General features: G+C 42.0%; 1 protein-coding gene across 4 annotated transcripts in view; it reads right to left on the reverse strand.

Moving 5' to 3' along the window:
• Positions 1-26,616, reverse strand: part of dlgap2b (discs, large (Drosophila) homolog-associated protein 2b) — a 226,557-nt gene that overhangs the window by 109,103 nt on the left and 90,838 nt on the right. For all 4 annotated transcript variants that reach the window (XM_088324989.1, XM_088324990.1, XM_088324988.1 and 1 more), the window contains exon 3: positions 18,122-18,336. In XM_088324989.1, the coding sequence (XP_088181115.1) occupies positions 18,122-18,336 (215 nt within the window). The remainder of the gene's footprint in view (positions 1-18,121; positions 18,337-26,616) is intronic.

Raw genomic sequence — 26,616 nt, forward strand, 5'->3', positions numbered from 1 at the left:
TGTGTGAGAATTGCTGACATGTTTTCAGTCTGGGAGATGTCTCATTCGGGAATGTTGGCTGTTGGTGTGTGCCAGCTGGCGATAATTGTGCGTGTGTCTCTCTGTCTGTGGATGTGTGTTCTGTTCGGTTCGGTTTCTCCCCCGCCCGCCTGAGTGAGAGTGCGCGGGTGATTTATACTGAACTGTTTAAGGGCTAGGACGATGCTGTGCGGAGGAGAACCTTTGTTTCTTTTTGTCTTTTTTGTTTTTTGTTTTGTTTGGCGTTGGGAGGGGAGTGAAGGACGCATGGATGAATGATGGAGTGACTGCTTCTTGCTTTTTTGTGGGTTATTCTCGCCCCCACCGCTAACCGGCTTACCCCCACCACTCTCCGTCTTTCCCTGTGTGAGTTGAGCTCAACCGTGTGTATTCCCGCTCCGATCACCCCCACCCCACCCCCGTCTTTCCCCCGTCTTTCTCTCCTTTACTTTATGTAACGTTATGTTTGAGTCGTTTACGTTACGGAGGGTGTCATGGAAAATAAATAAAAGTGGAGGGATTACTTAATTCGTCCAGTGCTCCGTTTGCGTGTGGCCTTTTGATTTGTGAGATCTTGTTCCGATAAACGTGATAAGTATAGTTTGGGTAAATTGAGGAAACAATTTGGCAAGCATTTTCAAAAGACAATGAGGAGCAGATTACTCGATCTTGAGGAAGACCATGAAAGATTTAAGAATTTAATTGCTAAGGTGATGTCTTCATGGTCATTTAACCTAGACTAAACATCCGAGTTTGTAAACATGACCGATTTAACAGGATTCAGAAGTCAGACGGACTGTTGAAAAAGGCTGAAGATGGACAGAAAAACAAGCAAAGAACGAGCAAAGACGTTCACTCATCCGTTGTCTGCGCCGCTTGTCTACAGCAGGGTCGTGGGGACACTGGAGCACATCCAGGCTGTCCTCAAACAGTGAGCAGGGGGCAATCTGAACTGATTGCAGCCAGTTTCGAGGAGAAAGAGGTAGACAACTGGGCACCAAGGTCAGTGTGGCACTGATAAAGCTCATGGACACATTCCAGCGGCAGATTGCGAGTGAACGTCACAATGGACTGAGCCAGACGTCCAAGGCCGTCGACGGGGCGGTGATAACGAACAACACGAGTCTGCATTGAATCACGCTAGAATCTTGTTGATTGACGTAGTGTTTACAAATCTGAGGAATATTGATACGTTTGGATTGTGAATTATTTTATTTTTAACACAGAAATACTGCTAAAATTGTATTTTGAATCTGCTTTCCAGGAAATCGGTGATGTGTCTCCAGATGCAGGAGCATCAGGAGGATTATTAAGGAGAATAGGTAACAGGGGAATACCTTTGACTTTATATCAGATACAATTGCACAATTTAAAAATATTATGCAAGGGGGAGGTGTGAAATAGCTGGAAAAATAAGGGTGTAGGTCTCCGTATTTACAGGCCACGGTAGACGGAGTGCTCAACCAACATATGAAATTTGTGCAGAGAATAATAATAGGAGTAATAGGAATAGGAAGGAGTAATAGGAATAATAGGAGCAGTGCCATCGGAAGATCTAGGTGCAGAAGCAGTAATTAGGTTTTTGATTAGAGAAGTTATTCCGCGATTTGGCATACCGTCAGAAATAAGCTCGGATAACGGTGCGGCATTTGTTCAAAAGGTCGTGAAGGGCATCTTACAAAAACTACACATTAAACAACGGTTCGGTGGGGTTTATCAACAAAGTCAAGGGATGGTGGAAAAGAGTAAATGGAATATTAAAATCAAAGATAAACAAGATCTTTGTGAGTACTAGGCTCAACTGAGGGGATGCGCTACAGTTAGCGCTGATGAGTGATCGCATGCAAACTCATTGGATCACGCATTTAACACCGCATGAAGTGCTAACAGGCAGACCAGCGCCGCATCTGGGAGGTCCCTATAAGGGGCCGCCACTTGAGCAACTACAAACTGAACTGAGAGACTGAATGAGACAATTGACGGCTGTCATCTACCGGCTGGTTAAGAGACAAGAGCCCAAGGTCGAACAACCATTTGAAAAGACGTCCCAGGGGATCTCGTCTACATCAAGGTTTCGACGAAAGTGGAACCATCCGAGGCGTGAGGGACCGTACACCGTCGTGAGGGCAACGCTGGCCGCAGTCCAGGTCGAGGGTAGCTCAACATGGTACCATCTGAACCACGGTACCACGGCTCACGCTGCCACCGTCAACGAGACCAAGCAAGATCAACAGGGCAGTAACGTTAAAATTAGGAAAACAAGATGTGGATGACAAAGCTGTGTGTGATAATAAATTGTCTGATATGGTTGTTACTAGGAGCAGAGCTCGAGAAATCGCAGCGGCGAATGGAAATTGCGGATCCGAAAGTGCAGCCGGAGATCCAAGAAGCGACGCTGCAGTTGCAGACCACGACGCATCATAGGGACAGCAGCCCGGTTAAGTGTGACACTACTGTATAACATGCCAAAACGGTTGAGGATTTGGAAAGTACAAGTACATTTTACCTCATGAAGGGCTCAATGGCCCTGAGGTATGGAAGCTCGAAAGTACCAAAATCAAAAATATTACAGGACAAAAGAAAAATGTGAGATATGACGAAAATGTGTAAAATATAATTCTTAGAATATGGTTTCATAAGAAACATGCACTCGAAATCTTTTAAAGGGACAGTGTGTATAAATTGACCCCAAGATGTCTCTGCACTGTGGAGTGCAACTGAAATAAAAGTGCTTAACAGGATGAATAGGAGAGTCACAGTGCCCACATAAGCACTATTATCCACTGTTTCTAGGTGATGCTCATGTTATGTTATGGAAAACTCCAGTAACTCCAGTTTACAGTCACGTAGTCACACCAGCAGTCCCTGTTTTGGATATAAATTGCTAAAAATACTTTATAAGAAAGCTGATTAAACGATTTAGGTTCACTATCAAGACATTTCTAATAAAAACTAGCAGGAAAAAACCTTAACCGAGAACGAACGTTTTATCCAGAAGCTGTAGCAAAGAGACTCAAACGTTTTGATTGGGTAAGTGTTAAGAACTATAAACAGGACATGCGCATTTTGCTCCATTGTCCAGCGCCTGTGCTAAAAGTAAATACGTAAGTATCTTCAGTTGTAGGGATTTTTAACATTTTCATTTTGAGACAAAATGACAGACAAAATGAGCGTCAGCACTCATAAGTGACGGCGGGAGGGAGTCGCATTTTAAGTCACTCAACACTCAAAACGTCACACAGTGAAAATTAAAATCGCTGAATGAAAGTACCGTAGAAATACTACGACAGTAATACGGTAATAGAGAAATGCCCCTAGAGGTATACTAAACAGTATCACAAAACTAACGATTCAATATAGTACTTTAAAACAAAGACATAGTACACTACATCAATTAAAAATAAATAACTACAGAACTAAATACCAAGTTAAGTGCAAGAAGGGCATTTATGAGCTGGCTCTCGTCAATAAATTGAGGAAAAAGCAGTTTTGTCTAATGAAAAAGACTGACTTAACCAATTACCAACAACAATGACGTAATCTCGAAGCGACGAGATCTCATTAGCTAAGATCGGCGTGCAGAAGAATAAAAACTCATACAGCAAAACCAAAGTAACGATGATGTAATGCGTTGAATCTTTGTTAACGAGGAATTAAATGATAATGACAATTTAAAGGAAAAGGTTGCGTCCCCAGCATGGATGATGCATCTGGGACACAGGTACATGGTGAAATGAGAACACTGAGTGTATACAAGATAATTATACAGAATAGTTTAAAAAGAAAGAATGTTTAAGTAACAAAACTAATCATCTCTCGTTGAATATGCGAATGGCAAAAGGGTAAGAATTTTTAAGACGTGTAGTTATGCTCCTAATAAAGCAAGGGCGAGTAAAACAAAGAAGACGACTGGAAACCGTCCAGAATTTCAGTGACCATCTTTTCGTTGGTTATAAATGGACAAATTCAAAAGAGGCGTAATACGTAAAAGGATTGTTTCCTTAGTTTTTCTCATATTCAATAATAGATTACTAGTGGTATGAATGATTTCGAATTATCAAAAATTGAAAGAAGTTTGAAAATGACGACATATTATCACAGGGAAGAAAATTGGAGACTAGAAATCATTAATAACGTAGCTGAAGCTATTTCAGTCGCTGAATGAAATATTTCTTTTAAAAAGAAAAGAAAAAGAAAAACAAAGGGAACTAAGACAATTGCGTAAAAACGAAGATTGTTGCGCGGAATAAAAGATTAAGATAGTAATATAAAATAAATACGATTCAACAAGATAATTCATAAGTGACAAGTAGGTATTGCTTTATATCGAATCAACAATAAGAGATTATGATTACAGAGGGATGAAAAGACAATTAGAAATTTTTGACATTGAGTTCGAGTTGGCAGTTTTTTTTTTTTTAGGACGATTGATTCCACACTGAATTTTTTAGAATGAGTGTTACGTTCGACAAATGATTAATAAATGTGAAACAATAGCTGACTTATGGTTTGGTTAAGTTAAAATGAAACATTGTCTATGGAAAAGAGCATTTTTTTTTTTTTTTTAGAAGACAATGAGAAAAGGATTGATCAATCCTGGAAAGGATTAAAGGAATTAAAAATAACGGATTAGTGGATTTCGAGACATATCATGGTGATTTAAAAATATAACTGCATGGGAAATGAATGGATATAAATTAATTAAACTAAGATAATGTCTACTAGTACTTAAATTTAGAGAAAAATTTAGAAATTGAATAACCTGGCTAATTTACTAAAACATCTCAGTACGTAAGCACGATAAAACTTAACGAGACTCTAAGTGCCCCTGAATTCCACAAAAAAGTTAACCTAGTATATTGTTTTGCTTTAATTCTGAAAAAAAAGAAAAAAGAAACACTAAGACAAACATACAACATAATTGGCGAGCCAGCCAGGAGTCGAACCTAGAATCTTCTGCTGATTTCTATGAAATTACTAGAAAACGGAATATAGAGCTTGAAAACCGGGACATAGTATATGGTACGGCTATAATTCTAAAAAGACCAACTACAGAAATTCTGCAAGAATACTGCTACAAAACTACAACAGCATTAATACTAGCGCTACTAAAGAAATCCTGCAAAAATATAGCCTCAGGTGTACTACAACCTACTTCGAAAATATTACAGAATCTTATTTAATCTTATTTTGTAAATATTATAAGATACTACTGCAGGAATGGTTGAGTTAAGTGCAGAGTGGACCAGAACTCAATCGCTTAACGACCAGTTACTTCTATTCAGCAAAATTGTCCAACGCTCAGGGAAAAAACAAAACAGCAACTGGCCTACAGGCAAACAGGAACTCAGACTAGGAATACTCTTAAAACAGGCTTTTACTCAGAACGGGCAAGCCCTTAAGAAGGACACACGCAAATTAGACGGTCGCCACGGCGACCATGCTGGACATGACAGAAATACTACATACGTGCACAACTACAATAACAACAGTTGTACCTCTACTTATACGTTTAATTGGTTCTAGCAGTAAATATGGAATGATGAAACTATTGTAAATCGAAACACATTATCAATTTGAATCAATTGGATTGAAACGGGATTAGTCCGTTCCGAAAGCAAACGAACCTTGTTGAATCAACTGCAATTGCCCTGAAGGTATGCTGGTGTTCAGTAGGGGTTCATACATATACACAAAATAGATAAACATGAAATAAATATAATGAAATATAACATCTGATTGATCTGATAAATATGTTAACGACAGTACAGACTAAAGTGACGGATAATAGGCTAAACCTTAATGTGACGATACAGGCGAGAAGGGTACCGACACACCAAAGTCCAGAGAAACCTACACCCACGGCGACAGCACTGAAGAGTGAGGTTACAACGCCGACAGCCAAAAATGAGTGCACGGCCAGTACGTAAAATTCGGGAAATTGTGTAGAAGAGGAAAACCATAACCCTAACTCGGTAGTTGTGTAGGCGCATGGTCTCAATGTGCACTGACTTAATTTGACTAATTAACTTAAATTTGTGTGGGCCATCTGTCTTGTTTTATGTTTTATGTTTGTTCAATGTTGTAAGTGTTTGTATTCTTTCCTGTATTCTTATCTTTCTTGTCTTATATGGTTGTCCAGCGCTGGCGTTTAATCGGCCCACGTAACTGAAAGGATTAACAGAAAAATATCGAAGGAAAAGGAAAAAGGGAACAATACAGTGCTCATTGAGACGAGAAAAACGTTTTTTAAAGAGTAAGACGGTTTAAAATGTATTGTTTTAGATAGAACCAATAGCACGTCTTGTTAGGAATCGAAAACGTCCGTTTTTTTTGGGGAAATCGTTTTTGAAGCTAAGGGTGTGCGACGTAACGTCCGAGAGCCTATGTAGTTCCCGGAAAATAAATGTTTTTCAGTTGGAAAACGATGAATTTAGGGGTGAAAGGTTTAGAAAAATTATGTTGAGTTATTTTAGATGCATGAAGTTAATGCCAGAACCACACCATGAAAAGATGGAATAGTGACAGAAAATGAATAAAAATGTTTCGTTTTACAGTTAAGAATTGGAGAATTAAGGAATGTAAAGACGAGGAAAAAATCCAATTGAGTGAATTGGGATAGATTAATGTGAGATGAAGGCATGGTTATAAGATCAATGCACGTCAATTTCACATTAAGTAGGCGAAGCTAAAATAGTAGATTTAGTTGGTTTGGTAAAGAAATAAAATGAGAATAAGGTAAAATTAATTGGGATGGTTATATGTCAATTTCCCATTTGGACTGATGGGCTAAAAAGCAAGTGTTAATATTCAATATTCAATATTTATCTGGATAACTCCGGATGAGACCGCCGACTGGATTAATTACATTTATTAATTTATTACAACCAACGACGTTTTATTTATTACACTAACAAGGCCTTTAGTACAATAGGAGAACGTCATGATTTTTATCTGGTGGCATCAACAGTCGGGAAAACCTACACTAGATGATGGAGCATCTGAGGGAATGGACACATACAATGATCTGGACTAAATGAAATATCTAATAGTAGTTTCGGTTGACACACAACACACAAAAGCGCTAGGAATAAAAGCTACAAATATGTTGTTTTCTAATTGTGATTCTCTTGTTGGTATGTCACACTGCCGGGGAGTATGCTGCTGTCTAGGATGGTCAGGATGCATCGTCGCTTCCGGGTTTTTGGCTGCATAGAAACTGAGCGTGATGCCTGCTGGGATGAACACTCACTCCAGCATCTGACTTCACGACACCCGTTGACGAATACAACAGTGTATGGTCTTCAAATTGTTCACGGGGGTCAGGCCAAAGGCCAATGTGTACACTGTATCACTATCCAGTCATGCACTCGTCTTGAAATGTATCGACGACTGTTACCAAAATTTGTTATCACTTATCAGTTCAATTATTCATTTACCTTTATCACGTACCGATCAACCGTCGACGGTCTACGTGTACAATCCAGTATGTACGGATAAAGATAAATGAAGGGGGGGTTAGTGCATGGGTCAGATGTTTGGAGTGTTGGGGTTTTTTGTAAATGAAACATGAACAATGAAAGTTAGAATAATCACAGCAGGCTGACCGCCAGAATTTTATTTTATTTTATTTTCGATTCGCGTAAACTCTGTCCGTGTATTGATATCTATGATTGGTAATACTTTGCCACTACTCTGTATTCCTTTTCAATTTTAATTTCCATTCAAAGTGGGAGTATAAACTCCCAAAGGGGGGATTATGTTGTGGCAAACAGACTTGCATTTGTAGAATAGAGTTGCATACATTTAGAAATGTAGAAAGACCTGCTTACATTGCTTACAGTAGTGAGGGAATGTTGACATCATTCGAGAGAGTGCGATAGTCGAGTTTCCCAAAAAAGGGCATGAGACCTGTGCAAGGCCTTTCTTCAAGGACTCTGAGCAAACTGAGGCAACAACATGTCCTAATAAGGGTACGAACAACATGTCCGTGTTGATTACTGAGGACTAGGGCCGCCTTTTGGGCTGAAGCTATAAAAGCATTGTTATGTCTGGAGTTCTCTGAGTTCTTTTGGGATGGCGAAATAAAAGGCTCCCCCTCATGGCTGGCTCCCGATGTACTTATTCAATCACGAAAGAAGACTTAAAAGATTATCGAACCTACATTTTCTCCTACATATTCTGGTGATGTTGTAGGCAGAGTGTCAAGTGTGAGTTCAGGGAGAGCAAGGAAGACCTGGCTTTGTTGGTGAGTGAGAGATTAAAAGATAGAGTACTCGAATAAAAAGAGTTGTCCTCGAGATTGTTATGGGTTAAGGTGAGGTGGGGAAGCGAGATGTGAGAATTTCTGAGTGTGTATGGTCCAGGTGCTGAGAGATGTGAGGAAGAGAGGAATCAATCCTTGATTGATTTGTTAATGTTGGCGCCAAAAGGAGGAGCTTGTCGGACATCGGAGGAATCCGATTGAGCTCAGCCATTATCCCGACCTTCAGAACCCCTAGGACCATCCTCGAGGCTCGTCTCCTGATTCCCGGCTTCCCGCAGACTCTATCCGCGTTGGTCGATTCCGGCGCTGAAGCGAACATTCTGGATACTTGCAAACTCCAAATACCACTGGTTTCTCTCTCGCCCCGAACATTGCCCGGTCGTCTTTTGGGTACTGTCACTCAGATTACCAAACCGGTGGAAATGAAATAATCTGGCAACCATCAAGAGCGGATTCGTTTCCACCTGCTCCCATCCCCCGGTCAACCGCACGTTTTGGGTCATCCGTGGCTGGTGCAGCACAACCACCACTTCGATTGGCGTTCTGGAACCATGATGGAATGGGGCGTCGAGTGCCACCGAACCTGCCTGCGTGCCGCATCTCATCCCGACCGGCCCGTCGTTTCCAAGCCTCCCCCGGATCTGTCCAAGGTTCCCGCCTGCTACCACCACCTACGAGAGGTATTTAGCAAAGCCAAGGCTACCTCATTACCTCCACATTGCCCTTACGATTGTGCCATTGACCTCCTGCCTGGCTCTCCTAACCCGCGGGGTCGGCTCTACTCCATCTCAGCACGCGAGAGACAATCCATGGAGGAGAACATTTTCGATGCGTTGGCGGCCGGCATAATAAGACCGTCATCCTCGCCGGCAAGCGCCGGGTTCTTCTTCGTGGGAAAGAAGGACGGGTCCTTACGGCCATGCATCGACTACCGGGGACTCAATGAAATAACGGTGAAGAATCTGTACCCCTTACCATCGCCCTCCTCCGCCTTCGAGCTACTACAAGGGGCCACAAAACTGGATCTGGTCCGTATCCGGGAAAGGGGTGAGTGGAAGACGGCTTTCAATACGCCCACGGGGTACCATGAATATCTGGTCATGCCCTTCGGACTAACCTACGCCCCCGCTGTCTTCCAGTGCCTCATTAATGACGTGCTGCGTGATGTACTCAACCGTTTGTTTACCTGGATGATATATTAAATTTCTCCAAATCCCTGGAGGAACTCACACAGCACGTACAACTCGTCCTTTGCCGTCTACTAGAGAATCCCCTCTTCGTGAAGGCGGAGGAATGTGAATTCCATGCAAAGACTGTGGCCTTTCTGGGATATATTGTGGCGGAGGGGAAGCTGCAGATAGACCCCGCGAAGGTGTAAGCGGTTACCTCCTGGCCTGTTCCCAATGACCGTAAGAAGCTCCAACAGTTCCGGCCAACGACTTGCTATTCCCGCCTGTCTCCGTTCCTCTTTGTCCGACACGGAAGTGTCACTCCCGCCCCGCTTGCTCCTGTTATCCGTCAGCCACCGGATCGTGCAAGCAGGCCTTACTCTCCCTCTTTTTTCAAATAAAAACTAAGAAAACGAGTGCTATTGAGTCCTGTGTCCGTTTCTGGTCTGTGACAAAGGTGTGTTTGGACAGAACTGTCATGTGGTTGTGTTGAGAGATTTGAATGCCGGAGGTAGTGATGCAAAGATGGAAGGGGTCATTGGAAGATTTGGTGTCCCAGGAGTGGCGAGAGACTGGTTGAAATTTGTCTGGAGTGGGAGGTAATGTAGGAAATAGCATGTTTAGGAAGAAGAATGTCAATAAGTACAATGGATTAGAGCAGGGGTCAGCAACCTTTTCAGTGCAGAGTGCCACTTTCAAATTTCCTTGTAAATCAGTGTGCCACACTAAGATTAATGACTCGCACAACCTTTTTTTAATATCCAACATAGCTGTCATTTTACACCAATCCAAACATGGATAGACATTTTAATCGTATAACTCAGTGTTTTTCAAGCCTTTTTGAACCAAGGTACACTTTTGTTTATAAAAAAGTTTCGTGGCACACCGTTTGTGGACAATGTTTGAAAATGACGTGTGCTTCTCAACTTGCCCCTGTCTTTACTGGTATTTTCAATTTTTCTTAGAGTTCAGCTACTGTACCCTCGTGTTGGAAGAGCGCTACAATTGTACCGGTCCTGGAGAAGAACAATGTCTCATGTTTGAACGATTATGGACCTATAGCACTCATGTCCGTGATCATGAAAACTTTCGAGAAGATCGTATTAAAATTCATGAAGTCCTTTCTACCATTGAATATAGATCCGTACCAATTCGCGTATTGTGCTAATAAAAGTGTAGATGATGCCATTTCAATTTGTATTCATGAGATTCATCTTGAGCAAAGGAATTTGTACGTTAAGGTTTTATTCATAGATTTTAGTTCGGCTTTTAACACTATCATTCTTCCAAACTGCATTTTAAACTTCTTCATGACCTCAATTTTCCCGTTTTATTATCAAATTGGATTTTAGATTTCCTTCTCAATAGAGAACAGTCTGTTCGCATTGGTGAGAAATATTCATGTTCTATTGTCCTCAACACTGGTACGCCTCAGGGCTGTCCATTGTTTCCAACTTTGTTTTCCCCATTCACTCATGATTGTCAACCCAATTCTGACCATTCACTATTCGCTAAATATGCAGACGACACCACCGTTACTGGCTTTATTTCAAATGGAGACGAAACTGAATACCGAGCAGAAATTGATTCACTTTCCACCTGGTATCATGAGAGTACTCTGTTATTAAATGTAGGTAAAACTAAGGAGATGATAATAGATTTCCGTACTAAGCCTCCCCCGCATGTGTCAATTGATGGTAGTGAGGTCCAACTGGTCCTTTTATTTATGTGTCTGGGTACTTACTTGTCAGCTGACCTCACATGAACTGTCAATGCTATTGATATTCTAAAGTCAGCCAGACAAAGGCTCTACTTCCTTCGTCAACTCAAATCATTCAGAGTCCGTCAATCCATTCTAGTCAACTTTTATCGTGCTATCATTGAATCCGTTTTAACTAGGTCAATCACAGTTTGGTTTGGTCGCGTCAATCAGAAAGAATTGTCAAGGATGCAATCAGTAGTGATGATGGCAGAAGAAATAATATGTACTGGCCTCCCGTCCCTGCAAAGTATCTACATCGATCGAACTAGAAAACGGACACTAAAAATTCTAGACGATCCCAGTCACCGTGCTCGCAAATACTTTGATTACCTGCCGTCAGGTCGCTGTCTCTGTCCATTGTGAGCAAGACTACACGTCTTAAAGAGAGTTTATACCCTTCCGCTATTCGTATGTTCAATGGGAATTGATTTAATTTATTATGTATAGTATTATTATGCCAACGGCGTTCTTCCGACCTATTCTACTCTAGTCTTGTTATTTACATATTCTTTCTTTTTAAACTATTCTATATAATTATCTTGTATTATACACTACAATATATGTTTTACTCTATTCTTTTTATTCTTTTAAACCGATTATGTTATCATTATTGAGTGTTCGCGTGCCAAATGATTTTGTCTATATATCATGTTTATGGTTTATACTGGCTGAATAAATAAATACAATACAATACAATACAATAAAAAGAAAATAATACTTAAAATAAAAAATGAAGGATGTGCTTTATGTTTTTATATTTTACAGTGCAATCTTAATCCGCTTTGTTAAACAAATTAAGTCATTAAATGTACTGTGCTACCTGACGAACAGATAAATAGTACATAAAAAGTATATAAAAATCTACTGCCACCTGAAGAGTGCAAAAATACTGAATATTGGCCTGATTTTTTTGAAAATTCCAGCGGCACACTAGTGTGCCCGGGCACACTGGTTGAAAAACACTGGTATAACTGACGTATTTATCTTCCACTATACTTGTTCATGAATTAACTAAAATATCAATGTGAACATGTGGAAAGGCCTGTAGCCATTCTGACTTCAACTTCTTACCACAAGAATTAACCAGAATGAACCATTTTTTATCAACTATAAACTACAATCAAACAACAAGTAATATGGTCAGCTACTATACCATTCATCAATGATATCTTGTTGCAGAAAATATCAAAACTTGAAAAAACAGCAGCAATGCAGAAGGCACACTGATTTGTTCATTTATCGCACGCGTGTGTTTCGTTGGCTGGGTTAAGACACGGAGCTCTCCTTTGCGAGGCTCCGCGCACACGCGCTAAAACACGGAGGGGCGCTAACGTAAATGGTAAAATGATCTGCATTTATTTGGCGCTTTTCAAGTAAAGCTTCTAAATTTCAGGTAAATGCCCTTTTAAAAAAAACATTATTATTTTGCCGTTCGCTCGTGTGCTACTGGTTAACCCTCGGGTGCCAGTGTCATAGGTTGCAGACCACTGGATTAGAGTAACAGATGGACAAACAGTTAGAGATCATTTATGGATTACATGTTGATCAGTAGGGATGTGCGTGGAAGATTGTTGGGTGTGAATGTACTAAGATGTGAAGCTAGTGGAATGTCTTACCACGATCTAGTGGAGGCAAAAATGAGAGTGTGTGGTAAGTGGCAGGGTTAGTAAAAGAAAGGGCCTGGGAAAGAAGAAGTGAAGAGCAGTGAGTTGAAGGAGCAAGAGAAGCAGGATAAGTATGAGGGAAGAGTGAGGGAGTATTTTGAGATGTGAAGGGAAAATCTGTGGAGGGAATGGATAGAGTGGGAATGTCTGCAGACAAGCTTAATGTGCAGCACAGTTGAGGTATGTGGAATGCGCAAGGCCAGACCAGAAAATCATTAGGGGCGGCAGTAGCTCAGGAGGTAGAGCGCTCGTCTTAGGATCAAGGGATCCCAGTTCGAATCCCGGCTCGTCCGTGTTACATGTCGAAGTGTCCTTGGGTAAGACACTGAACCCCTGATACCCCCAATAAGCAGTTTAGCGCCTTAAATGGCTGCAAGGCCGCTATTGGGAAATGTGGAGCACATTGTAAAGCGCTTTGGGAAGTCATTGACTTGAAAAGCGCTATATAAAATGCAGATCAAATGCAGATCACAATGACCCAACGCTGGTGAGCTATTTTCAGAACAGGCCTGCAGAAACCTAAACTGTCCTTGCCGAGCACCCTAGTGCCAGCGGGCATCACGTTGGAGACCCCTGATATGAAGGGAAAATGTGTATTGTTTAGCGTGTCCTAGTGACCAAAAACGTAATTCGTTCCAAAAAGATGTTATTTTAAAAAATAAGCAAAAATACATGAACCATTATCTAAATATGTTTTTTTTTTAATACTTGTCGCTGGAGAAATTTGCATTCATTTTATATAATTTGAGCCTCACCTAGAGAGGGCTGACATAGTTATCACCCATCTTGCTGTTACAAATATGCAAAAAAAAAGCCTGGGCAAAAGATTAGAAGAAAAATGATACGGTTTGGTCACCTTGAGTCTCCAAAGTCTTGTATTTTTCCTTGTGCTTTATAGCACTCGTTTTTGGTAGCACAACGCAATACAGTGACATTTAGTGGTCAAATGACACACACTGTGCCTTTTAAAAGCGGCATCAATCAAAAATAATCACTGCAATTACTATACTTACACAGCAATAACAAAGAACTAAATGAATATAAAATACATTGTCTCATTTTCTAATAAATTTGCCCATACAGAGAATATCCTTTTCTAATTTTCCTAGAATAGATTGTGAAGGCCTCCAGGTAGATTTCAGACCTGGGCAACAAGTAATGGCTGAAATGTGATCGCTTAAATACTAAAGAATTAAAGCACATTTGGAAGCAGTGCAATCAGAGAAGACCTTGCAGGCCATGGAAGTTGGAGCTATCTAACTGAGCTAAAAAGCAATTTAAACCATAGCTGAATTGTGATGTCCAACAATGTCACATTGTTAAGAACTTAAAAAACATTCTGATGACAATAAAGACAATTATATTGTTTTCTAATCTGAAAAATTGCCCCGGCAGTCCTTGCCTAGAATTAGCACCTTTTTGATAATGCAAATGCTAGCTGCATTAAGAACAAGTGGCAAGCAGAGTTCTTTTGTAAATATGTCACAAACACTGCAAGTAAAATTTTATGAATGTATTTCCCTTCAGCACAATGGGGCGTGTGAGAGAGAGGGGCATGCTGTGTTGTATAGTTCCACACACCCTACTGCTCACCCCATCACATTGTTCAGTGTGCTTGGCTAGCGTTTGTGGGTAATTACAGTTTGTTGTGTGGGTTTTCATCATGATGTGTTTCAACAGTAAACATAAATTTTTCTAATTAATAAAGGATTCTTTAGTGATGAATAGCCAAAACGGGGTATGTTTGTGTGACAACTTGACTGTAAACTGTTGCCGTTTATATACTGGACCGAAAAGGCACTTTAAAGAGTAGTTTAAAGTGCCTGCACCAAACACATTAATGAACTTGCCAGAATTGGAACGCTACGCAGCACAGATAGCATTTTATCACTGAGCCATTTGCACTCATGAAAAGCCATTTGTACTCATGAAAAGAGCCATATACGGCTCGCGAGCCATAGGTTCCCGACCCCTGCTAAACATAAACATATGGCTTTTCCTCAAAACCCTACAAAAGTTTGGACTCAAGTGGGAGTAATGAAAAGACCGCTGTGACAGCAACAACCAAAATAGAAGTGAGTAGCTGAAGGATGGCAGATGCATGCTGCCTCCTTGCTTTTTCTCATTTTGTTTCACAATGCCTCACAGCATTTACTGAAGAGCAACATGCACCATTAAAAACATAAGATAAAGAAAAGCGGGTTGTGGTTCTATGCAGTTGCATTGTTTAAGATACATGTTTTGTTGTTTTGATTAGATTTAAAAGAAAACCAGCCGAAAAAATGCAGACAGCGAGGGATTTATTTGGCAGGATGTGTTTGGCAGGATGTATCGGTTTCATATGTCTCTAAGAATTAGGACACCAAAACAAAGCAAACAAGCAGTCGTATCGCATGATCCAGGGGTGTCAAAACTTTTCAAAAAGCGGACCCAGATTTGGCAAGCTGAAAATGTGTGAGGGCCAACTCTTGAGCCTGGCATTCTTTGAACAGTCTTTAGTAAATTTCGCCTTCGTGAAAGGTTAGCAGTGCTTGGTGATCAGTGTCACCACCTCATAGCTCACCTTTGTAGCATTTTCATTTGACATGCAAGGTCTCGTGAAAAGTGTTGCTGTGCCATTAAAACAGCTTCCAATAGCTTCACCTTTTAGAGCGTTCGTTTCCTGTTAGCTTTTTGTAGTCATTATGTTTGGTCTGGCAGTGCCACTTGATATTATATTAAATAAACATGACTTGAAAACAACCACAGTCTCATGGAAAATTATGCAGATGCAGTTGTTTCGGATTTTGGGGAAAAAATGCTAGAGTTTCCATTTGTCCTGGAAGCGGCAGCCCTCACAATCAACTTTCCTTTTTTTATTTACACTTGCCAAGTCAGGAATGGTGTGGGCTAAAATTTTCACCAGAAAGCCAAGGGCAAGGTGGCCAAAAGGCTACTGTCATCATCTAGTCAAATTTTTTTTCCGTCCAAATATGATTAATTTCATGACAGAGGCCGCGGGCCAGTAAGAATTTGATCATGGACCGTAACTGGCCCCCACGCCAGAGTTTGGACGTGCCTGGCATAAAGCAATTAGTCACAAATGGGGTTTTTAAGGTATTTTAAAAAGTAGCATCAATCTGAAACTTGCACTTGCTTCCAGTCTTTCTACACAAAAAAACCCCTTTTGTCATACCATTTTGCTTGATGTACAATATTTTTCCTCCTAATAAGTCATGTTACCGTATTATAAGCCGCACCCCCCACATTTCGGGGGAAAACCGATTTATTACATACATAAGCCGCACCGTTATATTAGTCGCATGCACCCACTTAAAGAAAATAATTATACCATTTTAATGGGGAGATCCTATATGGATTTGTTGTTTCTTTGTCACCTATTCATTATCAGTCATGTAATATTACACTTCATAGCTATTGGGCTGAGAGACTTGTTATCAGCGACGAGACTGTATTAAGATCCTGACCTAACCATCACATGCAGACACAGTCTAGATCCCATGGCCAGTGGATAGAACAGAAAATAATACCGGTGTTTATCATTTGATGCAGACCTGCAAAGTCCGGGTGCCCGTTGAAAGTAATCCAAGGAAAAAAAAGTGTATATTTCCAAAGGTAAGGGTGGGAAAATATATATCCACCTTTGTCTTTACTTCCCATAATCCCCCGCGTCTGTTACGCCCCTTCTTTTTAATTGGTCCGTGCAAGACTTGTCCAAAATAAATACAAACAAATACATGACAAAAATATACAGTTGCAAATACATATTATACATGGTTACCCATATTTACAAAGAAAGACGGTACGCCGAGAGAGTTTTCAAAACTTTAATAATAATAATATAACTTTCATCCCAAACCGTGCCTGTGAAAGGTACCACCACGCTACTCCTAACACGCTCGCAGGGCTCTAAGCCTAGCTATTAAATAAAAGCAATGCCACAATTAATAAATTCACGGTAAACCGCCCTCGTCTATCCTCTCAATATTGTCGTCTTCAAGGGCGTCTTCCTCACATCCGAAACGAATCTCTATCCACTGTCATACGGACAATTCGATCATAATCCAAGAGGATGCAGATTACCGCGGCGCACAATTCCCCCGGTCTAAATATTACATTTTGAACTCGAGTGCCGCTGGTGGTCGTTAGAAAAATTACTTAAATAAGCCGCTTCACTGAATAAGCCGCAGGGCTGAACATTTGGGAAAAAAGTAGCGGCTTATAGTCCGGAATATACGGTAATTGCTCTGCCACGATATTGCAAGCCGGCAATGTCCTCTAGACAGGGCAGAGAGTGGCAAATGATCTTCTGGGCTCTGTTGATTACTCTCTGTTTTTTTTTCCTGTCCTGTGCAGTTCTCCCAGCATGACACACAGTGGCACCGTATGCCAGAATGCTTTCCACTGTGTAACTTTTGTTCCAAGTTGTTTCTCCTGAGAATCCTCAGCAAGTGGAATCACTGCCAGGCCTTCGCTACCACAGCTCTGGTGCTGGTGGACCAAGAAAGGTCACCGTAGATGTGCACACCCAGGAGTTTGAATGAGTAGACTCTCTCCACAGGGTGAACAGTAGAGGGCTCAGCACACATCCTTGTCAGCTTCTCTTTCACCCTGATGCCACTTCTCTCTCATTCTGACGAGTTACAAAACCTGCAGGTGGTTGGTAAAAAGTCCATAATCCAGCTGCAGATGGAGGAGGGGAGCCCCATGTGGCAGAATTTCTCCACCAGAATCTTCGGGACGATGATGTTGAACGCAGAGCTTCAGTCCAGGAAGAGCATTCCGACATAGATTTCGAGTTTCTCTAAATGGCTCAGCCTAGAATGGAAAGCGGTGTTTATCGCGTGGTCAGTGGATTCGTTTGCCCTGTAGGGTCCAGTGTGAGTGGTAGAGAACCCCTTGATGTGCTGAAACCTCTCGAAGCACTTTATGACCACAGGCCTAATTGCGACATGCCTGTAGTCATTTACCCCGACCACTGATGACTTCTTCGCGATGGGGATTATGGTGGAGGTCTTGAGGCAGGGTGGAATGGTAGCTTCTGACAGGAGCCGGTTAAAATTTACATTGTGAATAAATTATTTTACATATTCAACAACATTTGCACTTAAAATGCTTAATTTGAGCTAAGAAAAAGTGAAACACAGCTTTATACCGATTTCATTAGGCTATTGTGTTGTACAAGAGTGGGCGATATACATGAATAAATATGAAACGTTTTGTACTAGGTAATTTATACTACCTTTGGGAGTTGAAACGGGGTCTCTGCATGGCCGACTTGAGGACCAGAGCGTCGGGCCGAACAGCTTTTTGTGGAGAAATTTTGGGACTCTCGGAATCTCCGCTGTCGTCGTCCACCTCCCCCATCGCTTTTACGTAGCTGCTGCTTCTCATCCTCCGACACGGGATCTCGTCATCTTGCTCACCGGGGTATCCTCCCCAGTCGTCCTGAGGAACCTGGCCGACCATAAAAAGCCTCAGTGAATTGACCGTTTTATTTACCAAGATGCACATATATACCCACACGATATTTACAAGTAGAATGCAGGCCAATTAGCCAAATGAGTGTGAAGACCAAACTTACATCAAAGAAAGTACGTATCGAGATGAGTTAGAAGAACCACCACCTGAAGCATGTCAACGTCTGCATCGACCAGCCGGCTGAGCTGGGAAGCTGCGTCATTGTTGCCGTGGACTTTTTGGACAATTTTACATATTACTAATGTTTCTTTTATTGATGTTCAATATGTTTTACGTACTACAACCCAATGCAACATCTATTGCAGCCTGGTCATCCTGGAAAGGGGATTACCATTTCTGTGGCCCCTTCTCAAAGTTTCTCATTTTCCTCATGTTGAGGTTTTGAGTTTTTCCTTGCCAGCATGTTGGGTTTATGATCAGAGGATAGATAAATTGTGGCCTGTGCAGTCCTTTGAGACATTTTGTGATTAAGGGCTGCACAAACAAATGTGACTTGACTTGATTATGTGACGTAGAAACGCACATTTCAGAAACACTACAGTAGTTAGGCGAATTCTAAGGAAATGATTGTGATTACAGTAGGACCTCGGTTATCGCGGTTAATGGGGACCAAAACCACCCGCGAAAAGTGAAAATCCGCGAAAAGTGAAAATCCGCGAAGTAGCGGCACCCCTTCAAAAAATTAAAATAAAAAAATAATATTTTTTATTTTTTTTTAGACCCGGTTAATGGGGACCAAAACCACCCACGAAAAGTGAAATTCTGCAAAGTAGCGACGCCCCTTCAAAAATGCTTAAAAAAAATAAAATAAAAAAATAAATTAAAAAAATCTCATCTCATCTCATTAGCTACACCGCTTATCCTCAGTAGGGTCGCAGGGGTGCTGGAGCCCATCCCAGCAATCATCGGGCAGTGGGAAGGGGACACCCTGAACTGGTTGCCAGCCAATCACAGGGCACACGGGGACAGACAACTCTCTCGTTCATTTACACCTAGGGACAATTTGGACCGGCCAGTGGTTAGCGCTTGTGCGGCACAGTTCATGTCATGGGAACCTGTCGTGGGTTCAAATCCAGCTCCGGACTTCCTGTGCGGAGTTTGTATGTTCTCCCCGTGCTTGCGTGGGTTTCCTCCAGGCACTCCGGTTTCCTCCCACGTTCCAAAAACATGCATTTCAGGTGAATTGACCGGTCCAAATTGTCCCTAGGTGTGAATGGGCGAATGAGTTGTCTGTCCCTGTGTGCCCTGCGATTGGCTGGCAACCAGTTCAGGGTGTCCCCTGCCCACTGCCTGGAGATAGCTGGGATGGGCTCCAGCCCCCCGCGACCCTAATGAGGATAAGCGGTACGGCTAATGAGATGAGATGAGATGAATAAAAAAAATATATATTTTTTTTAAATTATTTTATTTCATTATTATTATTTTTTCAGACCTGCGAAGCTCTGAACCCGCGAACGTGGAACCACGAAGTGGCGACGCCCCTTCAAAAATGCTTGAGAGAAAAAAGAAAAAAAAAAATTTGTTAATTATTTTATTTTCTTATTATTTTTTTTTAGACCTGCGAAGCTCTGAACCCGCGAACGTGGAACCACGAAGTAGCGAGGTCCCACTGTATAACCTTACAAGCTGCAGCTAATTCAAGCCTTGAAGGAAGATGATAGGGGAAAACGTAAAGAAATTTGTGTTGAAACTCCAGATAAAATAAAAAAAGATATGCTACGCTGAGTTCGGCAAAAGCTTGAATACCAACTCAACGTGTGCAGCGTTCATATTGGACATAAAGGATATATAGTGTCAGTGAGATATTTTGTAGATTTTGAAATATTGACATTTAGAATAAGTTCTACCATTTTCGAACGCTGGATTAGTTTCACCATTGATCTGCAAATGAGGCAAACACTGTTGTGCACGACACATCTAAGTAATGCTAATGTGAAGAAAAGAATGTTTGGTGGGTGCGTAACCATCCTGTATTGCTCTAGTTGTATTTTTATGCTGTTTTTGTGGTGTTTCTGCAGTCTGACTTTCGTGGTATCGCTGTAGTATTTTTATATTATTACTGTACCTTTATTTTTTTAGTATTTTTTAGTATTCCTACAGTGTCTTTTGTAGTATTTCTTTAGGATATTTTTATTGTATATCTGTATTATTCTTGTGGTATTACTGTAATTTTACTTTATGTAGTATTTCTGTCATATTTCTGCCAAACTGGACTGGACTGCTAACACAGAAGCTTAATGCAGGAAAGGTCAAAGCCGACTGTACTTCCTCAGAAGGCTGGCGTCCTTCAACATCTGCAAAAAGCTCCTGCAAATGTTCTATGAGACTGTTGTGGCAAGCGCCCTCTTCTGTGCGGCAGCGTGTTGGGGAGGCAGCACTAAGAAGAAGGATGCCTCTCGTCCTAATAAACTGGTGAGGAAAAGTGGGCTCTGTTGTTGGCACAGAGCTGGACAGCCTGACAACTGTAGCTGAGAGACAGGCACTGAAAAAGCTGCAGTCAATCATGGACAATTCATCAGATCCACGACACAGCATCATCTCCAAATGGAAGAGCAGCTTCAGCGACAGACTGCTGTCACAGTCTCGTTCCACGGACAGACTGAGGAGATCATTTCTTCCTCATACCATGAGGCTCTTTAACTCCACCCGAGGGAGTAAAAGCCCACATTAAACCCCACTTCCACATTTTCATATTACCCTATTTTTATTACAGTGTGTATTTTATGCAGCACTATTTAAATAATCTATATCAACACGATATATTCGGTATTTATGTATTCTATTTCTTTTATTTAATTATTGTATTTTCAACACAAGGATACTGCTGGAAGTGTGAATTTCCCTATGGGGATGAATAAAGTATCCATCTATCTATCTAATATTTATGTAGCAGTTTTTTTGTATTATAATATTCCCGTCGTGGTATGTTTGTAATAATTCTGTAGAAGTATTCAAAGTATTTTTATATACTTTATACAGTATATATACTTGATATATTTTTTCTTATTAGAATGAAGACTAAATTATATATTAGGTCCCTATTTTGCAGCATATTTAGTTTTGGAGTAAATTTATAGTAAATGTGTAGTATTTTTGCAGTATTTTTCCAACAGACTGGATTAGTTTCAATATTGATCCTGTCCACAAGCTCTTTATGCATCTATTCACATCACACTAACCACATTCCATTTGAACAACCCCACCTTGCCGCATTTACAAAACAATGGTGACAAGATGAGTTGACAGTTTTAGTTAACACAGCCTTTTGGCTGTCTGCTGGTCATTTTGAAGGGGTACAAACAATTTTAGTGTTAAGGAGAAGTCCCTTTCTCTCTCTGTTGGTTCAGTTCAGTTTTTGTGCTTCATAAAGACTGTGAATTAGTGCAATGATGCTAAAGGCACACAGCCTTTCACGGGCGTATCGCAGCTGAATCACGTTCCGCGTCCTTATCGCGGGTAACCGCGGCTGCATCGCGTTTGACCGTGCTTACACGCGGTACACACGCTAATGCACGTGATAACACCGCGATACAGGCGCAGAACAAACGTGCTATGACCGTGCTCCACCCGCGATTACCCGCTAAAATTTTGCGTCCTACCCGCGTGTAACCACGTCTTGGCCACGGCCGTAGCACGTCCTAGCACATTCGTACCGCGTCTTTACCTCGTGTGTACCACGTGTGCCGCCCGCGGTTAAAGTTTGAGCAGCGCAAAACTTTTTCGCACGGCCAACCGCGTTTGAATTTCTTACCGCGTGTAAAGCACTGCTGTATCTCGTCTGTATCGCGATCTCAAAGCGTCCAACAGCGTCTGCTTCACGGGCAGAAATTTCTGGCCGTGATTCAGCCTCGATACGCCCGTGAAAGGCTGTGTGACCGGGCCTTAAATAAAGAAGTCAAAATATGGAACCCACGGGAATTAATCTTGTAATAATCAATCACTTACCTTCTCTAAAGCTAATGGCCATAATTGACGATAATCTGTATTATTAAAAAAACCAGGCCATTAGCTCAACAACATTTTCTAAGGGCCCGGCAATCCTCTCAAGAGGACATTTTAAAATTAGTTTTGATTTTAATCTGCTGCTCCTCTGCATCTATCCGATACTCCACTGTACAACCCCTAGCAAAGTGTATGGAATCACTCGGGCAAGCCCTCACTCAGACATTTTATTCCGTAAAAAAAACCTCAGATCACGAACATGAAATAATCGTAAGGTAATTCAAAAGTGCAAAATATTGGTAGTCATAAATACTAAAAGAAATTAAGAAAAAACATCACAATGGTCAGTAGATGTTACTTTTAGGAGCAAGTGCTGGGAAAAAAATATGGAATCACTCATTTCTGAGGAAAAAAAATGAAATAAGTGCATTTTGAGGAGAAAATAAGGTCACACCCAGTCAATTTCCTTTCTTTAATTGGGCACCTAGCTTTAATTTAGTCTGCTCATTAATCAGCAGTTAAAAATAGTGCGGTTATGACACCATGGAGGGCTCCTGGACTAAGTGGTTCGGCAAGAATCATGGGTCCAACAAGAGTGATATTTCTTGAGACCAAAGACAGGATCATCAAACTTCTTGAAGAACAAACTCCACTCGCATAGTTGTCAAAGATGTGGGCTGTTCACAGACAGCTGCATTGAAGATTTGGACCAAGTACAAACAGCATCCGAAGGTTGTTAAAGTCAAGCGTACTGATAGGCCAAGAAGGACATGTAGGCAAAAAGACAAACAACCAAAGGCCACATGTCTTGAAAACAGAAAAAGCACAACAAGACAAATGAAAAGGAAATGGGAGGAAGTTGGAGTCAATGTATGTAACAGAACTGTGCAAAATCGCCGAAAGGAAATGGGATTTTCAAATCGAAAAGCTAAAAGGAAACCGTCGTTGACGCTTAAACAGAAAAGAACAAGACTGCAATCGGCTAAGGAGAGACAATCGTGGACTGTGGATGACTGGTTTAGGGTTATCTTCAGTCATGAGTCACAAATCTGCATTGGACAAGGTGATGATGATGGAACTTTTGTTTGTTGCCGTTCTGGTGAGATTTACAATAAGGACTGCCTAAAAAAAACGTAAAAATTCCCACAGTCCTTAATGATATGGCGCTGCATGACAGGCAAAGGCACTGGGGAGATGGCTGTGGTCAGTTTACATTGACATTTTGGACAGCTTTCTTATTCCTTCAATTGAAAAAAAATGTTTGGGAATGACGAACTTGTTTTCCAAGAGAACATTACGTCATGCCACAGAGCAAAAATTGTGAAAGCGTTCCTTGAAGAAAGACGCACCCAATCAATGTTATGACCTGCAAATAGCCCAGATCTCAACCCAATGTGGTAGAAATCTAAAAAAAATGTCCACAGCAAGGCTCCGACCTGCAAAGATGACCTGGCAACTGCATCAAAGAGATGTTTTGATTGTTATTTCTTTGTCTGTTTTTCATGATTCCAGAATGGAGTGATTGCATATTTTTTCCCCTGTGCTTGGTCTAAAAAAGTAGCATTTACTGACCACCACAAAGTTTTATTCTTCTTTTTTCTTCTGGTGTTTCTGAATGCCAGGGAGTTGCACTTTTGAAAAATGTTATTATTTTATCATGCTTTTTATATGAGTACTTGTCCAAGACTGATGATTCCATACTTTTTGCTAGGGGTCGTACCACCTCAAGTATATAAAATTATATGTTTGCTTCACACGTATATTTAGTTGTAAAGAATTTATCATAAACACGTATACTACATTCAAGTAACACTTACTATACAGTATAGACTATTTGATTGCTAATATTTAATATGCATATACAATTTTAATGTTTTACCTCAGTGGTTTGAAACATATTAGCCAGTTTATATACATTTTTAACCAAGACCCGCCAAATACTGAGTAGACTACGCTAATTTGACCGCTAAATGCTAACTGCTAAATTGTGCCGTGCAGTAACGAATACCAACTATGTAGGCTTAAGGTGACCAAAAAGCACAATTTTTGCAAAGCCTTTCGCAGGATTATTGGTTATTTTTACTCGTAGCAGCAAGACAGAGGTTATTTATGGCAGCTTCCTCCTACCTGTGAATAAAATTTAAAAAATTGAAACTGCGCCTTATACACTTCGAAATAAGGTAGATACAATTGGGAATGCATAGTAGCAATTAAATGATACTGCATACAGTAACTATTCTGCCTTTGAGAAACAAATAGAGTGGTCTTTGAGTGTCCTCTAATGGTTCACATAATAAAAAATTTGCTAAAATGAAACAAAAGAAAATTTCCGAACTTGGAGAGCAGCTCAGTCGCCAACTTTCGAACCCTCCTTTCAAATCCTGGACCAAGTGTGGGCAAACTTGTCCAGTAAACTTGACCCCTGCTTACTAAGCCACCCCCTATGCCTCATTCTCTCCGCAAAGACTCAAGCTCACAGGCACACTTGCTGTTTTTATTTCTCAATCTTGTGCTAATATGAACTTCAAAAGATTGCGCTTAAATCACCTAAGAGGGAACATGCATTGTATTTTGACTGAATTGGCTAGTTAATTATTTTTATAATTTTGACCAAGGACAATCCCCTTTGGGCAGGTGGCTAGGCAGCCCACCGAGCCCAAGACCAAACTATGTTGAAGATGTTCAACATAGTTTTTTTGTTGAACATCTTCTAACCTCCATCCATCCATCCATCCATTGTCTTCCGCTTATCCGAGGTCGGGTCGCGGGGGCAGCAGCGTTAAAAGGGAAGCCCAGACGTCCCTATCCCCAGCCACTTCCTCCAGCTCATCCGACGGGACCCCGAGGCGTTCCCAAGCCAGCCGAGAGACATAGTCTCTCCAACGTGTCCTGGGCCGCCCCCGGGGCCTCCTGCCGGTGGGACATGCCCGGAACACCTCCCGAGGGAGGCGTCCAGGAGGCATCCTTATTAGATGCCCGAGCCACCTCAACTGGCTCCTCTCAACGCGGAGGAGCAGTGGCTCTACTCCGAGTCCCTCCCGGATGACTGAGCTTCTCACCCTATCTCTAAGGGAGAACCCAGCCACCCTGCGGAGGAAACTCATTTCGGCCGCTTGTATCCGGGATCGAGTTCTTTCGGTCATGACCCAAAGTTCATGACCATAGGTGAGGGTAGGAACGTAGATGGACTGGTAGATCGAGAGCTTTGCCTTTCGGCTCAGCTCCCTCTTCACCACGACAGACCGATACAGGGTCCGAATGACGGCAGACGCTGCACCGACCCGTCTGTCGATCTCCCGTTCCATCCTACCCTCACTCGTGAACAAGACCCCAAGATACTTGAACTCCTCCACTTGGGGCAAGACCTCCTCCCCGACACGGAGGGAGCATACCACCCTTTTCCGACTGAGAACCATGGCCTCGGACTTGGAGGTGCTGATCCCCATCCCGGCCGCTTCACACTCGGTTGCGAATCGCTCCAGCGAGAGCTGAAGATCACGGGCTGAGGAAGCCAACAGCACCACGTCATCTGCAAAAAGCAGTGACGCAATGCTGAGGCCCCCAAACCGGACTCCATCCCCGCCAAGGCTGCGCCTAGAAATTCTGTCCATAAAAGTTATGAACAGAATCGGTGACAAAGGGCAGCCCTGGCGGAGCCCAACCCTCACCGGGAACGAATCCGACTTATTGCCGGCAATGCGGACCAGACTCTGGCACCGGGCATACAGGGACCGCACAGCCCGGATAAGACTGTGCGGTACCCCATACTCCCGAAGCACCCCCCACAGGGCCTCCCGAGGAACACGGTCGAATGCCTTCTCCAAGTCCACAAAACACATGTAGACCGGACAGGCAAATTCCCATGCACCCTCAAAGACCCTGAAGAGTGTATAGAGCTGGGCCAGTGTTCCACGGCCAGGACGAAAACCACACTGTTCCTCCTGAATCCGAGATTCGACTTCCTGGCGGACCCTCCTCTCCAGTACCCCTGAATAGACCTTACCAGGGAGGCTGAGAAGTGTGATTCCCCTGTAGTTGGAACACACTCTCCGGTCCCCCTTCTTAAAGACGGGAACCACCACCCCAGTCTGCCAGTCCAGAGGCACTGTCCCCGATGTCCACGCGATGTTGCAGAGGCGCGTCAACCATGACACGCCCACAACATCCAGAGCCTTAATGAAGTCTGGGCGGATCTCATCGACCCCCGGGGCCCTGCCACCGAGGAGTTTTTTGACAACCTCGGTGACTTCAACCCCAGTGATACGAGAGCCCAACCCAGAGTCCTCAGGCTCTGCTTCCCCAGAGGAAGACGTG

The sequence above is a fragment of the Urocampus carinirostris genome, chromosome 20 (genome assembly GCF_059441175.1).
Source record: "Urocampus carinirostris isolate Australia breed hairy pipefish chromosome 20, RoL_Ucar_1.0, whole genome shotgun sequence".
NCBI lineage: Eukaryota > Metazoa > Chordata > Actinopteri > Syngnathiformes > Syngnathidae > Urocampus > Urocampus carinirostris.